Source organism: Octodon degus, unplaced genomic scaffold (genome assembly GCF_000260255.1).
Source record: "Octodon degus isolate 3935 unplaced genomic scaffold, OctDeg1.0 scaffold00102, whole genome shotgun sequence".
NCBI lineage: Eukaryota > Metazoa > Chordata > Mammalia > Rodentia > Octodontidae > Octodon > Octodon degus.
Window position 1 is genome coordinate 4,530,702 of NW_004524678.1, and position 13,240 is coordinate 4,543,941.

General features: G+C 37.9%; 1 protein-coding gene across 1 annotated transcript in view; it reads left to right on the forward strand.

The window, feature by feature from the left end:
• Map4k5 (mitogen-activated protein kinase kinase kinase kinase 5) overlaps positions 1-13,240 on the forward strand; it is a 120,204-nt gene that overhangs the window by 89,764 nt on the left and 17,200 nt on the right. Inside the window, exons 18-26 of the mRNA XM_023723751.1 lie at positions 34-131; positions 846-887; positions 1,982-2,066; positions 5,799-5,878; positions 6,274-6,334; positions 8,253-8,255; positions 8,331-8,445; positions 8,979-9,037; positions 13,137-13,238. Coding sequence (XP_023579519.1) covers positions 34-131; positions 846-887; positions 1,982-2,066; positions 5,799-5,878; positions 6,274-6,334; positions 8,253-8,255; positions 8,331-8,445; positions 8,979-9,037; positions 13,137-13,238 — 645 coding nt within the window. The remainder of the gene's footprint in view (positions 1-33; positions 132-845; positions 888-1,981; positions 2,067-5,798; positions 5,879-6,273; positions 6,335-8,252; positions 8,256-8,330; positions 8,446-8,978; positions 9,038-13,136; positions 13,239-13,240) is intronic.

Genomic DNA, 13,240 nt, shown 5'->3' on the forward strand with positions numbered 1-13,240 from the left:
GTTGTGGTCTTGTAGCTGAGACTTCCTCTATGGGAAATGGTGATGGTATCTCAAAACTAATTAATGAAAATACAGAAGGATCAGCACAGGCACCACAGTTGCCACGGAAAAAGGACAAGAGAGACTTCCCTGTAGGTACAACAGGCATTCGGTAGTGAGTTGTAGCTATTACTGTATTTAATGTCATGGAAGGGGAATGGTGTTTTTAAGAATTGAAATACTAGCGCTGGGTGTGGTGGTGCATGCCTGTTGACCCTGGTACTCCAGAGGCTGAAGCAGAGGATCACTTGAGCTCTGGAGTTGGGCCTACATAGCATTGCCTCGTCTCTTAAATTAAAAAAAAACAACAACTGAATTTCTATGTTAATTTTATTGAGGAAGAAATAGCAGTGAGACAGTTTCAAAGCAGGTTAGCAGGACAGTTACAATAATTAATACATTGCATATTGTTTTTGTAGTATTCATAGTACAAGACGTAGACATGATATCTTAAACACTCTTAGTTCCAATTTTCTTCTCATTGAACTAAGCTGTATGTCTGTGCTGTTTTGTATATACAGATACATATTTTTTTTCACTGCAAAATGGTCGTTCATTTATATCCACCTTTCTTGTTTACATTGGTCAGAGATGGGTATTCCATTGCCATTCATATATTGAAGGTGCATGAATTCAGCAAAGTAATCCAATATAGTCCAGTAGTCTGTAATAGTAGTGGGTTATCTGCATGACTGGCAGTATCAGAAGTTGTTGACTTGAAAAACTGAATTTCTAAATAGCAACTTTTTTTTAGACTTGGGAAGTGTCTTACAGCATTTAAATTTTCTTTTTTTTTTTTCCTACAGAAACCAGCCATCAATGGTCTTCCACCCACCCCAAAAGTCCTGGTAAGGAATATTTTTCTGTAATCCATATGCCATTTTTTTATCTGTGTAAAGAGCAAAACTACTTTTGTTATCAGTATATTGAACCTTTAAATGGAAGGATATTATAAAGTATAAAAGTATGTATCAAATCATATACTCTCATTTGAATGAATTGTTTAGATTTTTGAGAGCATTTCACTTTTATAAGTATTGGCAGTCCAGGTTCTCAGATTAGCCTCAGAACAGTCAGTATAGCTAACATGATGATGTTAAAAGTACATTACCCTTTTCTCTTTCCCCCCTTGGAGCCATTTTCACATTGGACTGGGTACAGTGAAATGGAAAACTGAACATTTGTTCTCTGGCCTTGTCTCTGGGGAATCTGTCTCTGATGTGGTTCAACCACCCATGTCAGTGGAGTACTTTATAAATTTCACTTTTTGATTCATTAAAAGTTTAATATGTAATAGAAGTTATCAGCTCTTTTGTCTTGTTATGTCTGTGTTGCCATTAGTGCCCTAATGTCACTTAATATAAGCAACCATTGTTTTACCATTTTAACCTTGTTTTAGGATTAGTTGTTAATCCTAAAGTAATAACTTAGAATATTTATGATATATCATGGACATATGTAGATCTTTGGTAAATTTTATACTTTTAAGGATTTTTTTTTTTTTGTTCCTTGAATGCCTTCAGGGCACTTTTGGCCAGCGAGAGAGTTGTGAGGTTCAAACTCCAGCAACCTGAGGCTGACAGCTTTGTGGAAGCAGCCACTTAAAGGCCTGAGCTAGGGCCAGGCCCCCAGCCAGGCTTTGCTTTTTTTTTTTTTTTTTTGCGGAACCGGGGATTGAACTCAGGTCCTTGTGCTTGCCAGAGAAGTGCTTATTCCACTGAGCCATCTCCCCGGCCGGTAAATTTTATACTTTTAATCTGAAAGAACAGAATACAAAAAGAAAATAGATTTTCTTTGTAGAAGAGATTACATTATGTTAAATATGTATTTTGTTTTGAGATGAAACTACAAACATACAAATTAATTTGACATTTCATAACAAGTTTCATAAAAATGCTTAAAATTATCTAATCAAATAAGTCTATATTTGTTTGTAATGAAGATGGGAGCATGTTTTTCAAAAGTTTTCGATGGCTGCCCCTTGAAGATCAATTGTGCAACTTCTTGGATACATCCTGATACAAAAGGTAAAATTTCTAAATATTGTATGCAGTAAAGTATTTATTGTGGGGAAAGATCTCTATAGTATAAGTACTATGCGCTAAGCGATTGCGCCACGGGAGCTCCAAGATCTCTGTAGTTAGTAAACTGAGATGGTTTATTTTAAAAATAGAAACTTGGACATTAAATGATACAAGGTTTTGGCTTAAATGTAATAAAATTTAAGATATATAAGAATTTTTGTGAGTAAAAAAAGCTAAAGAGACATCACAAATGATTGCATCCTTGATTTGGAACTGTACTTATAATTAGAGGATACTGCTGAGATAATTTATAATATTCATAAAGTCTGTAGGTGAAATAATACTGTATCAGTGTTAATGGCCTGTGGTTATATAAGATTTAAAAAATAAGTGTCCAGGGCCAGGGAGGTAGCTCAGGGGAATAAGCACCTGCCTGGCAAGCACAGGGTCCTGAGTTCAATCCCTGATACTGAAAAAGAAAAAAAAAAAAAAAAACTTAAAAAATAAAATAAGTGTCCGGCTGGGGAGATGGCTCAGTGGAATAAGCGCTTCCCTGGCAAGTGCAAGGGCCTGAGTTCAATCCCCGGTTCCACCAAAAAAATAAATAACTAAAATAAGTGTCCATTGAAATATTTAGGAATGAAAGGTACTTCATGCTTTTGACTTATCTCAGACAGTTCAGAAAACAAAGTGTGTAGTGGGGAGACAGAAGGATCAAGCAGTAGTGAATGCTCGGCATTTGTGGAATCTGTGTTAAGAGTATTCAAGAATTCTTTATTCTGTGACACATTTGTTGTAAGTCTCAAAAGATTCAGAATACTAAATTTTAGCTTATATTTTTAAAGTGAGGAAGCATAATAAGTAGAGGCAAAAATTCAAAATCAGTCTGGGTTTGAATTCACACCTTATCATTAGTGTGACTTGGAAAATAGGCATAATGTCTCTGGTTTCCATGGTACTCATGTGTGACATAAAAATCCTTAATATTTACCTAGTTGCAAGAAAGAACCTACTTCGGAGCTGGTGAGATGGCTCAGTGGTCTAAAGCACCTACTTAGAACAAACTTAGCAAAACATAGGGACCACGGTTCAATCCCCCAGCACCACATGTCAGCCAGCCCCGCCCCCTGGTGGGCTGAGCTGGCCACACACACACACACACACACACACAAATTAATTAATTAGTTAATTAGTTAGTTTTTTAAAAAATAAGAAAGAACCTACCTGATTGACAATTAGCAAACATAAGTAGGTAGTAGAAGAGCTCAAGAATGTTTCTGTTTCAACATAGTGATGAAAACAGATTATAAAATAGCCCACTTTAAATGCCACTGTTAGAAAATATAAAATAAAAATTTTGATTCTAAGTAAATGTTTTTCTTTTGAAATTTTTTATTTGATATATTCAAATTTACAGAGAAGTACAAGAAACTCATACTCAAAATAATCAGTTAAGGATCTCAGGATAAATCCTGAGGGGATTTCACTGACCTTATCGGACCCAAAAGCTACGACTCCTGTTACATAGATCCTGCTTTACCTTGGTCTTAACCATCCAGCAGAAAAGTATAAAAAACGAAATATAAGAAGTAAAGCCATGCTGTTATGTTGAGCTGTGGGGGACTCAGGTCAACAATTTCTGACATTGGCAGTCAAGCGGAAGACCCAATACTATTATGGGCTACTGGGCTCTTTTGGAATATTTTGCTGAGTTTACACACCTATAATATTCAAATAATGGGACTTAACAAAAAAAGGGGGATAAAATATTTTCTCGGTTCATATGAACTTTTTTATGTGCTCTCATCATGTTCTTCTACTTAAGTGTCTGTTTCCTAGTGTCAGGAATTGTCCACTGCCCATTTTGTATCTGTGTATTCAAAGTGGTCAGGATAGATACATAGTTACATTCTCTTAACGAATAGAGGGATTTGTTCTAATGGTGTTTGTAAATAGGTTATCATGTCCCCATCTTGTACAGCAATTAACCACTAGGAAGAATGTATGCAGTGTGTTACTTACTGAAACTGTCTTAACAATTTGATTTGAAACTGTCTCATTGCTATTTGTTTCGCAATAAAATTATGGAAAATAAATTTGTAAAAATAATAAAAAAATAAAGGATATAAAAAAATAAAAACCTGTGACCTCTAAGTGAACAATGAAAAAAAAATCATCAGTTATTTCTATTTTACCATATTTGACCATTTTCTCTGTTCATATGAACTTTTTTATGTGCTCTCATCATGTTCTTCTACTTAAGTGTCTGTTTCCTAGTATCAGGAATTGTCCGCTGCCCATAACCCAGCTCAATGGGAAGCGAAGATGGCAGGATCACAAGTTTGAGCCTGGGCAACTTAGCAGCTCAGCAAGACCCTGTCTCAGAATGTATGAGTAGGCTGGGGTAGCTCGTGGCGGAGGCCTTGGAGTCAATGTCCAGTGCTAAAACGAAATGCATCGCTTGGGCTGGGCACTGTGGTACGTGCCGTCATCACAGCTGCTGTGAGGCTGAGACAAGAGGGAACTTTCAGTTAAGCCTGCCTGGGCAATTCAATGAAATCTTGTCTCAATGTGAAAACTAAAAAGGACTGGGAATGTAGCCTAGTGTGCAGCGCTTACTATAATTCTGGCTTTTTAATCCAAAATCCATATTTAAATTTTACTTTCACAATATTTCTAGTCCTCACTTCATTTTTCTAGTAGAGCATTGAATTCATGAGTGCATACTGAATTTAAGCAGTTTGGATTTATGAATTGATATTTTATTCAGTGAGATGTGATCTGTTGTTACTTTTAGACTTAAATTATCTCAGAAGTTTTGGCTTGGATGGCAATTCATAGGATCAGTAGAAGCTGCTGTGTCCTTTTCTTTTAAATGTCTAAATTCTTTTTCAAGCACAGCAGATGTCAGGGCTCATCTTGTACTTGCCCTGCCCCCGAGCCCCAAGCTGGAAGCAGTCTTGGCCCATGTTCGCTCTGCTCAGTGAGAGCAGCAGCTGAAAAGCAGGGTCTGAGCCCTAGCGGACGCGCTGTGCTAGCTTATGACTTACATCTAGTGTGTAATTTCCCTGTTCAAGAGTACTTGGGGATTGGTTTGGTGTGGTTTTTTTTGTGGAACCGGGGATTGAACTCAGGCCCTTGTGCTTGCCAGAGAAGCGCTTATTCCACAGCCATCTCCCCTGCCCCTTGAGGTATCTTTTGTATTTTGAGTACAAAATTCATTACCATAAAAATACTAGAACAAAGATTGTGTCCATGTAGAGAGTTATATAGTAAAGTAAACCCTGGGCTACCCTACCAGAATATGTCTACTTTTTATAAACAAGAAAGGTAGGGCGGCCAGATAGCTCAGCGGATTAAAGCCCCTGCAAGCAGGGGCTGGGGGTTCGATCCCCAGGCTTGCTGTGCCGCCCACTCCTAGGACAGGCTGAGATGGCAATTGAGACTGGGCATGGTGGCACACGCCTGTAATCCCAGCTCTTGGGAGGCTGTAAATAGGCGGATCACTACAAGTCTGATCTAGTAGTGAGACCCTGAACACCCTGTAGACCCTTCCCTAAAATACAAAAAAAAGGAAAGGTGTTGGTGAAAGAAGTAATGCAGCATGAATTTTAGAAAATAATTTTACTTTGGGTGGCTGTCTAACTTTTAGTATCATTACAATAGAAAACTATTATTTTAGCAAACAACTTTGGAAAATGGTAGTAAATGTTGGCAATTTATGAACTGTTTTAGATCAGTACATTATTTTTGGAACTGAAGATGGTATTTACACATTGAACCTCAATGAACTACATGAGGCAACTATGGAACAGGTAATGAGGCATTTTAACTCAAAAAAGTAGTTGGGACAAATGAAATAATACAAATATCAAAATGAAGTCAATTTGTATGAACCCATTTTTATTTTCATTATAAATATCTAAAAGGATAACATGATATCTTTACATGTTCATGTGGAAAAAAATTTTTCCCTAAGGTTTTGGTAATTTACTAAAAGACAAAGTAGTTGTTTGATAATGCTATTGGGGGGGGGGTAATGCTATTTTATTTGTTTAGTTTTGTGTGGTCTGGAGTACCCAGGGCCTCCTGCACTCTTATCACTTGAGCTCTGTCCCTAAAAGTACTGTTTTAGAATGTTGGAATTTGGAGGTAAAGGGGTAAGAGTATGAAAACTACCCAGCTTAATTTTCTTCTTCTTTTTCCTTAGTTGTTTCCACGGAAGTGTACTTGGCTATATGTTATCAATAATACTTTAATGTCATTATCAGGTATGCATTTCATGATGAGAAACCACAGAGAAAGTTGTCATTTTAGTGTATTCTTTAAAATATACATGTATTTGTAATTCTAGATAGCTAACATTTAGTAACTTTGAGACTTGCACTTTTTTTCCGCAGTGCTCCTAGCAGCTGTACACCTGAGGGGGCGTGTAGTGAGCATCCTGACACCCCTCCCTCCCACTCAGCCTTAGCCTCCTTGTCCACCTCTACATTTCTGTCCTTCCCACCCTCCACTGAGTATTAACTTCAATTCCCATCTTCCTAGCTTCTGTTTTCATACTTGTCAAATGAGGATGGTGGATAATAACTCTCATGAGGTTGTTTTAAGAGTTAAATGAAATTAATCCAAAGTGCTTAGTAAACTGTGAGGCCTTAGACAGATGTGTGATGGTGGCATTCACATTGTTCTGGACCACAGCGTGGGACTGATGCTTTAAAGTCTGCTAAGCAAGGTGATCCAGAGCAACCGATTCTACTTTGGGTGATTTTATTTTTCTCTTTGGTTCTAGTTATCAATGAATAGGTGGGGTAATAATTTGGATTTTTTTTCCTTATTTATCAAACAGTATTTTCTTATATTTTAGGTTTAAGTGACTAGAGGCTTAGTGATTCTAATATAGAGTGCAAAACTATTATTGTTCCATCATAGATATTCTTAAACTGTATATTTGGCTAATCCACAGTTTTTTAAAGAGTATATTATTGTGTTTGCTTTGGCAGCACAAAATTGAAGAGCATGTTACTTTTAAAAAAGCTGGCATCAAAAGTATATAATCTCGTTGATTTTATTATGCTTTTCCCAAATCTTTTAAATTTTATGTAGTCAGTAATATTACTTCTTTTTTAAAAAAAGGGCAGAGATAGCTCAGTGGAATAAATGCTTCCCTGGCAAGCATGAGGTCCTGAGTTCAATCCCTGGTACCAAAAGAAAAAAGAAAAAAAAAGCTTTCTGAAAAATGCTCCTCTAAAAAAAAGAAAAAAAAAAAAAAAGGAAACTAATTCTGTTTAACAATTCTGAGGGCCAGGGAGATGGCTCAGTAGAATAAGCGCTTCCCTGGCAAGCTCAAGGGCCTGAGTTCAATCCCTGGTTCCGCAAAAAAAAAAAAAAAAAAAAAAAAATTCTGAGTGTTACACACATAAAATTACTTTTCTCTAATTTCCTTTTATTGTTAGTCATGGTTGTTTGCAAAATAAGCTTAAAGGGGTCAGCAAGATAGCTCAGAAGACTGAAGTGCCTGCTTAGGCAAGCTTAAGCAAGTGCAGGGACCTCGGTTCAGTCCCTAGCACCACATGCTGTGCTAGCCCCGCCCCCAGGGTAGGTTGAGCCAGCCCCCCCCCCAAAAAAAAAGACAGCACGAATCATAGTGTTGCCAGTCTTTTATATTTTCATGGACTATTTTATTCTCCTAATACTGTACAAGATGCTTACAGATCTTTGATGATATTCAAATAGTGTTGCATGGTGAGACCCTGCAATAAATAAGCTTAAAACACTATGCAGGCAGGGTACATCTTACATATTTATAAAATACCCATGGGAAAGCAGGAAAAAGTTAGCCTATAGATTAGTTCTTTCTTCCTCGAATGCCTTCAGGGCACTTTTGGCCAGCGGGACAGTTGTGAGGTTCGAACTCCAGCAACCTGAGGCCGCCACTTAAAGGACTGAGCTAGGGCCAGGCCCCCCCTATAGATTAGTTCTTTTGTATATCAGTTTAAACAATTTTTCTATGTTTTCACCCTGAAGATTTACATTCTGCTTAGATCACTATGTGTCAGAATATACTTAGTTTGTGAATTTTTTTAAAGTTTTTTATTTTCAACATAGTATTAACTGAATTTTTTGTTTTGTCTTTGTATGTTTTCTGTTTTACTTGGCCTTTGAACATGACTGGTCTCCTTATTTTAGAAGGTAAGTATGTTTTCTTTTACTTGAAAATTTTATTTCTCTAAATAATAAGTGAAATAACATGTTTCTCTTTTATAGGAAAAACTTTTCAACTCTACTCTCATAATCTTATTGCTTTGTTTGAACAAGCCAAAAAACCAGGATTAGCTGCCCATATTCAAACTCATAGGTTTCCAGACCGCATACTGCCAAGGTACAAGATGCCATTGTATTCTTCTAGGAGTGGGGGGAATTAGTGTTAACTTTTGAAACAACCAGTGTTCCTTACCCAGAGAAAACTTCCTTTGTCCAATTCTCAAAGCTACTAAGGTGCATCCATGGAGGATGCACAAGAGCAGCGCTTCCTGCACTGGACCGCCCACAAGAATGACCTGGAGCCATGTTCTCATGTTCTCAGGCCCTCCGTCAGCCCTAAAACCAGACAGTCTGTGCTCAAAGGCCAAGAGAGTTTTTTAAAAGCTCCCTTCTGGGTCCAGGGAGATAGCTCAGTGGTCTAAAGTACCTGCTTAGGCAAGCTCAGGCAAAGCACAAGACTGCAGTTGGATACCCAGCACCACATGCTGCACCAGCCCCACCCCCACAGTGGGCTGAGCCTGCCACAATAGGAAGGAAGGAAAAAAGGAAAAATAGAAGGAAAAATAAAAGCTCCTTCCTGTCTGGTACAATGCAAGTCATTGTATGGCTACCACAGCGATGAAGAACTTTTATATTGTTTTATGTTTTCAGAAAGTTTGCTTTGACAACAAAGATTCCTGATACAAAAGGGTGCCACAAATGTTGCATAGGTAAGTACTATTTTGCAAACTGAATGATTAGAACTTTTTAACAGCTTCAAAATTATTTGAAGTGTCTTAAAGAATAAAATAGGACAGAAGGGGGTTTTTCAAGAGTTGTAGTAAAAAATAAATTTAAAAAATAAGGAGATGTAGTGATAGTGAACACAATTTACAGAGAAATGTGATAGAATTGCATGGGGATAGTAGTCTTTGTGGGTTTGCAGAGCCTAGCATTCCTACTGTTTCTTGTTTGTTTGTTCATTTGTGTGAGAGAGACAGGATCTCACTATGTAATTTAGGACAGACTTGAGTTTACTGTGTAGCCCAGGCCTCAGACTCCCAGCAATCCTCCTGTCCCTGCCCCATGAGTGCTGGGATTACCAGCATGTACCACCATGGCCCGCTCCTACTGTTTGTTAACCATAGTCCCTGAGGTCTATCAATTACTGCTAGTTTGTTGTCTGTTCTTTTACACTACTGCCAGAAATTGAGCCCAGGACCTTATGCATGCTAGACAAGTGCTGTACCACTGAACTGCAGTCCCAGCCCATTGCTGGTCTCTTTTTTGATTCATTTTTGGGGATTAAAGCCAAGGCCATGTGCATGCTGAGCAAACACCCAACCTCTGAGCCCTCATCCTCAGTCATTTGTATTGTTTATTTTTAGAGAAGCCTTGCTGAATGCCCAGACTAGCCTTCAATTCAGCCTTTATAGAGTATTTTAGGATTTTATGTGTGTGTTACTATGCTTGGGTTTGCTAGTTCTTTATGAGAATTATTAGAAGATCTTAACCAGCTCTGAAGTAGAACAGTCCAGACAAGACAGCCCCACTTCTGATACTTTAAGAGGTTCCCAAAAGCACTCTCAGATTCACAGAACCCCTAGAAGGACTCACAGAGTTCACGGAAAGCAGGTATAGTTTCTTGCAGAGAAAGGGTACAGATTACATTCAGCCATATGGGTTGAAGTTGTAGTTCAGCAGGAGCCTAAGCATGCACAGGGCCCTGGGTCCCATCTCCAGCACTGCCAAAGCAGACGAAGAAGTCAGCCAAAGGAAAAAGATAGGGCAGCACTCAGGAAAAGGACCAAGCAGAGGGCATCTGTTGTCCTTTCCTTGGGCAGGAAACGGAACTGCTTTGAGTTCATCATGCCCAGTTTTTATTGGGGCTCCATTCTGAAGGTGTGATTGATGCTCAGTATCCATCCCCTCCACAAATTAGCTGATACTAACTATGTGGCCCAAAGTGCCCACTCTGCATCCCCATGTTGGTCTTTCTGGCATAACCAGCCCTCACACTAGAACTGTCTAGCGTTGCCGTCCCACTCCACATCATATTGTTAGGTTGTCCAGTAACCTGAGCTTTGCAGACAGACACTCCTCTAAAGCTTGGACTTTTCAAAGGCTTAGCAATTACTCCTCAAGAGTAGAGGAAATAATAAATTCTTTACTACCTAATTGTCTCAACCTTTAAACAACTCTAACACTGGTTATGTCGTAAGTAATAGAACCTAGCAGCAGATCTGTGTCTGGGGTCTTGAGTTCTTAGACTCTAAATTATTTTTTGTTTGATAAGTTAACTTCACAATACACAATAGTTAAGAAGCATAGTGCATACTCTCTAGAATAAAAATGTTTAACCAGTAAATGTGCTTTATTTACAGGCATGTCTCTTGATACTTAGGCAATTTTATTATTGCACTTACATAAATAAGGCAGCTATGGTGTCATGAGATAATGTATTCTTATCAAACCACCCTGCCATGTGCTGATGTAAATACTTGCAGTCCATAACTATGAAAGCACATTTTGGCTGGTGAGATGGCTCAGTGGTCTAAAGCACCTACTTAGAACAAGCTAAGCTAAGCAAAGCAGAGTCCGCGGTTCAATCCCCCAGCACCACATGCCAGCCAGCCCCGCCCCCTGGTGGGCTGAGCTGATCACACACACACAAAATAAATAAATAAATAAATATTTTTTTAAAAAAGCACATTTTGTGAGCATCTTCCTAGTGCAAATCACATTTATTCCTGTTACCAGGTTCCTAAGATCTTTGACTACAAAAAAGGCCTGCAAGCTTACAGTCTAAAGATATAAAGTGATTAGTGCTACTATAGAACTTACTGCAAATAGCTGCTCTGATAATTAGTATGCTATTGTTCAAAGAAGTCAAATTGAGGAAAGATATTGTTTTTGATAGGAGTCATTATTTGAAGTTCCAACAAGATAAAAAAAATACATATATGATGAATTATTTTGTCCTACCTTAAGTAGACAAGTGAAAACTTCTGTGGCAAAAATGAATTTCACTGATCCCTGATCCCTAGATCTTTTTTGAGGCAGGGTCTCACTACAGTTAGGACTGGCCTTGTGCTCACTTTTGTAGCCCTCAGGCTGGTCTTGAACTCACAGCAATCTTCTTATCTCAGCCTCCCATGTGCTGGGATTACAGGCGTGTAACACTGCACCCAGTTCCAGGGCCTGCACAAAGGTCTTAGATCTTGTAGGAATTTATTTTTAGTCAGTTTACTTAGAAACAGCTTTTCAGGTTTTATATAGCTTAGCTGTTTTAGTATTCAAAGCATTATTCTTATTAAAACTTTCTGTGTCTAAAAATCTAGCATATTAAAGGCAGTAAGGAGTCAATGTTTATAATTTTAAATTGACCCCTCAAAAGATTCAATCAAAAATGGGCAACTGAAATAGACACTTCTCAGAAGAAGCACAAATGGCCAATAAACACAAGAAGTGTTCAACATTGCTGACCATCAGAAATGCAGATTAAAGCAACACTGAAATTCCATCTGACTCCAGAAGGAATAACCATCATCAAGAAATTAGAAAATGATAGATGCCAGTGAGACTGCAGGGGAAAAAGGAACCCTACGTTGTTGATAGGAGTATAATTACTACAACCATTATAGAAATCAGTGCAGACATTCCTCAAAAAACTAAAACTAGAAATTCCATTTCACCCAGCTATTATCTTCCCCAGAGTTAAAGACATAATATTATAGTGATACATGCATACCCATGTTTATAGCATGACAATTCATGATAGCTGAATACTGGAAATGACTTATATGTCCATTAACAGGTGAATGGATAAAATGGATTGCTAGTCTACCTTAAAGAAGCACAAACTTGAAATATTGGTAGGAAAATGGATGTATCTTGAGACTGTAATGTTTAGTGAACTAAGTCAGATACAGGTTTTAAATATCACATGGGGCTGGGGAGATAGCTCAGTAGAATAAGTGCTTGCCTGGCAAGCACAGGGTCTGAGTTCAATCCCCAGTACCACAAAAATAAATAAATAAATAAATAAATAAATAAATAAATAAATAAATAAATAAAATAAATATCACATGGTTTCTTTTACATGAGGAACCCAAAATATATAAAGAGCAAAATAAAAGATAGACAATGGAATTGGGGAAATAGATCCATTGCAAATGGGAAGAAGACCAAGAGATGGAAGGGGATTAAAAAAAAGAAGTACCATTTCCTCCTAAAGAATTTGATGATTATGTACTGCAAACATGTACTAATAAAAATAAAATTAAGATAAAGCAACAAAGAGGGCCAGTGAGATAGCTCGGTGTACTAAGCCCCTGGTTTGGCAACCACAGGGACCAGGGTTCAGTCCCCAGCCCAACCCCAGGCATGCTGAGCTGGTGACCCAGTCTGGGTATGGTGGTGCACACCTGTAACCCCAGCACTGGGGAGGGCTGAAAACAGGAGGATCACTATGAGTCCCAGCTACCTATTGAGATCCTGTACCAAGTACATAAATGGAAAAAAAAAAGTAACAAAGGGTAAAAAAGACAAAATAAAAAGAATTGTATTTATTTGCCCACTCTTGTCCTTCTACTTAACAGAGACAGTAATTGATATTTGTCAGATAAGTGATCACTTCATCTAGTTTGTTGTTCCATCTATGTTTTAGTGTTGTGTCAGATCACATTCCATGTTTTTCCCTCATATGATTACTGCCTTTTTAACTTTTGGTTGAGTATAGCTTAGTTGTTGCTTTTGGTCAACCTAATTATACTTTCAGATAAAGTATTCCATGTTCTAAATGTGTCTGTTTTTTGTTGCTCTTTCCAGTCAGAAACCCTTACACGGGACATAAATACCTCTGTGGAGCTTTACAGTCTGGAATTGTTTTACTTCAGTGGTATGAGCCAATGCAGAAATTCATGTTGATAAAG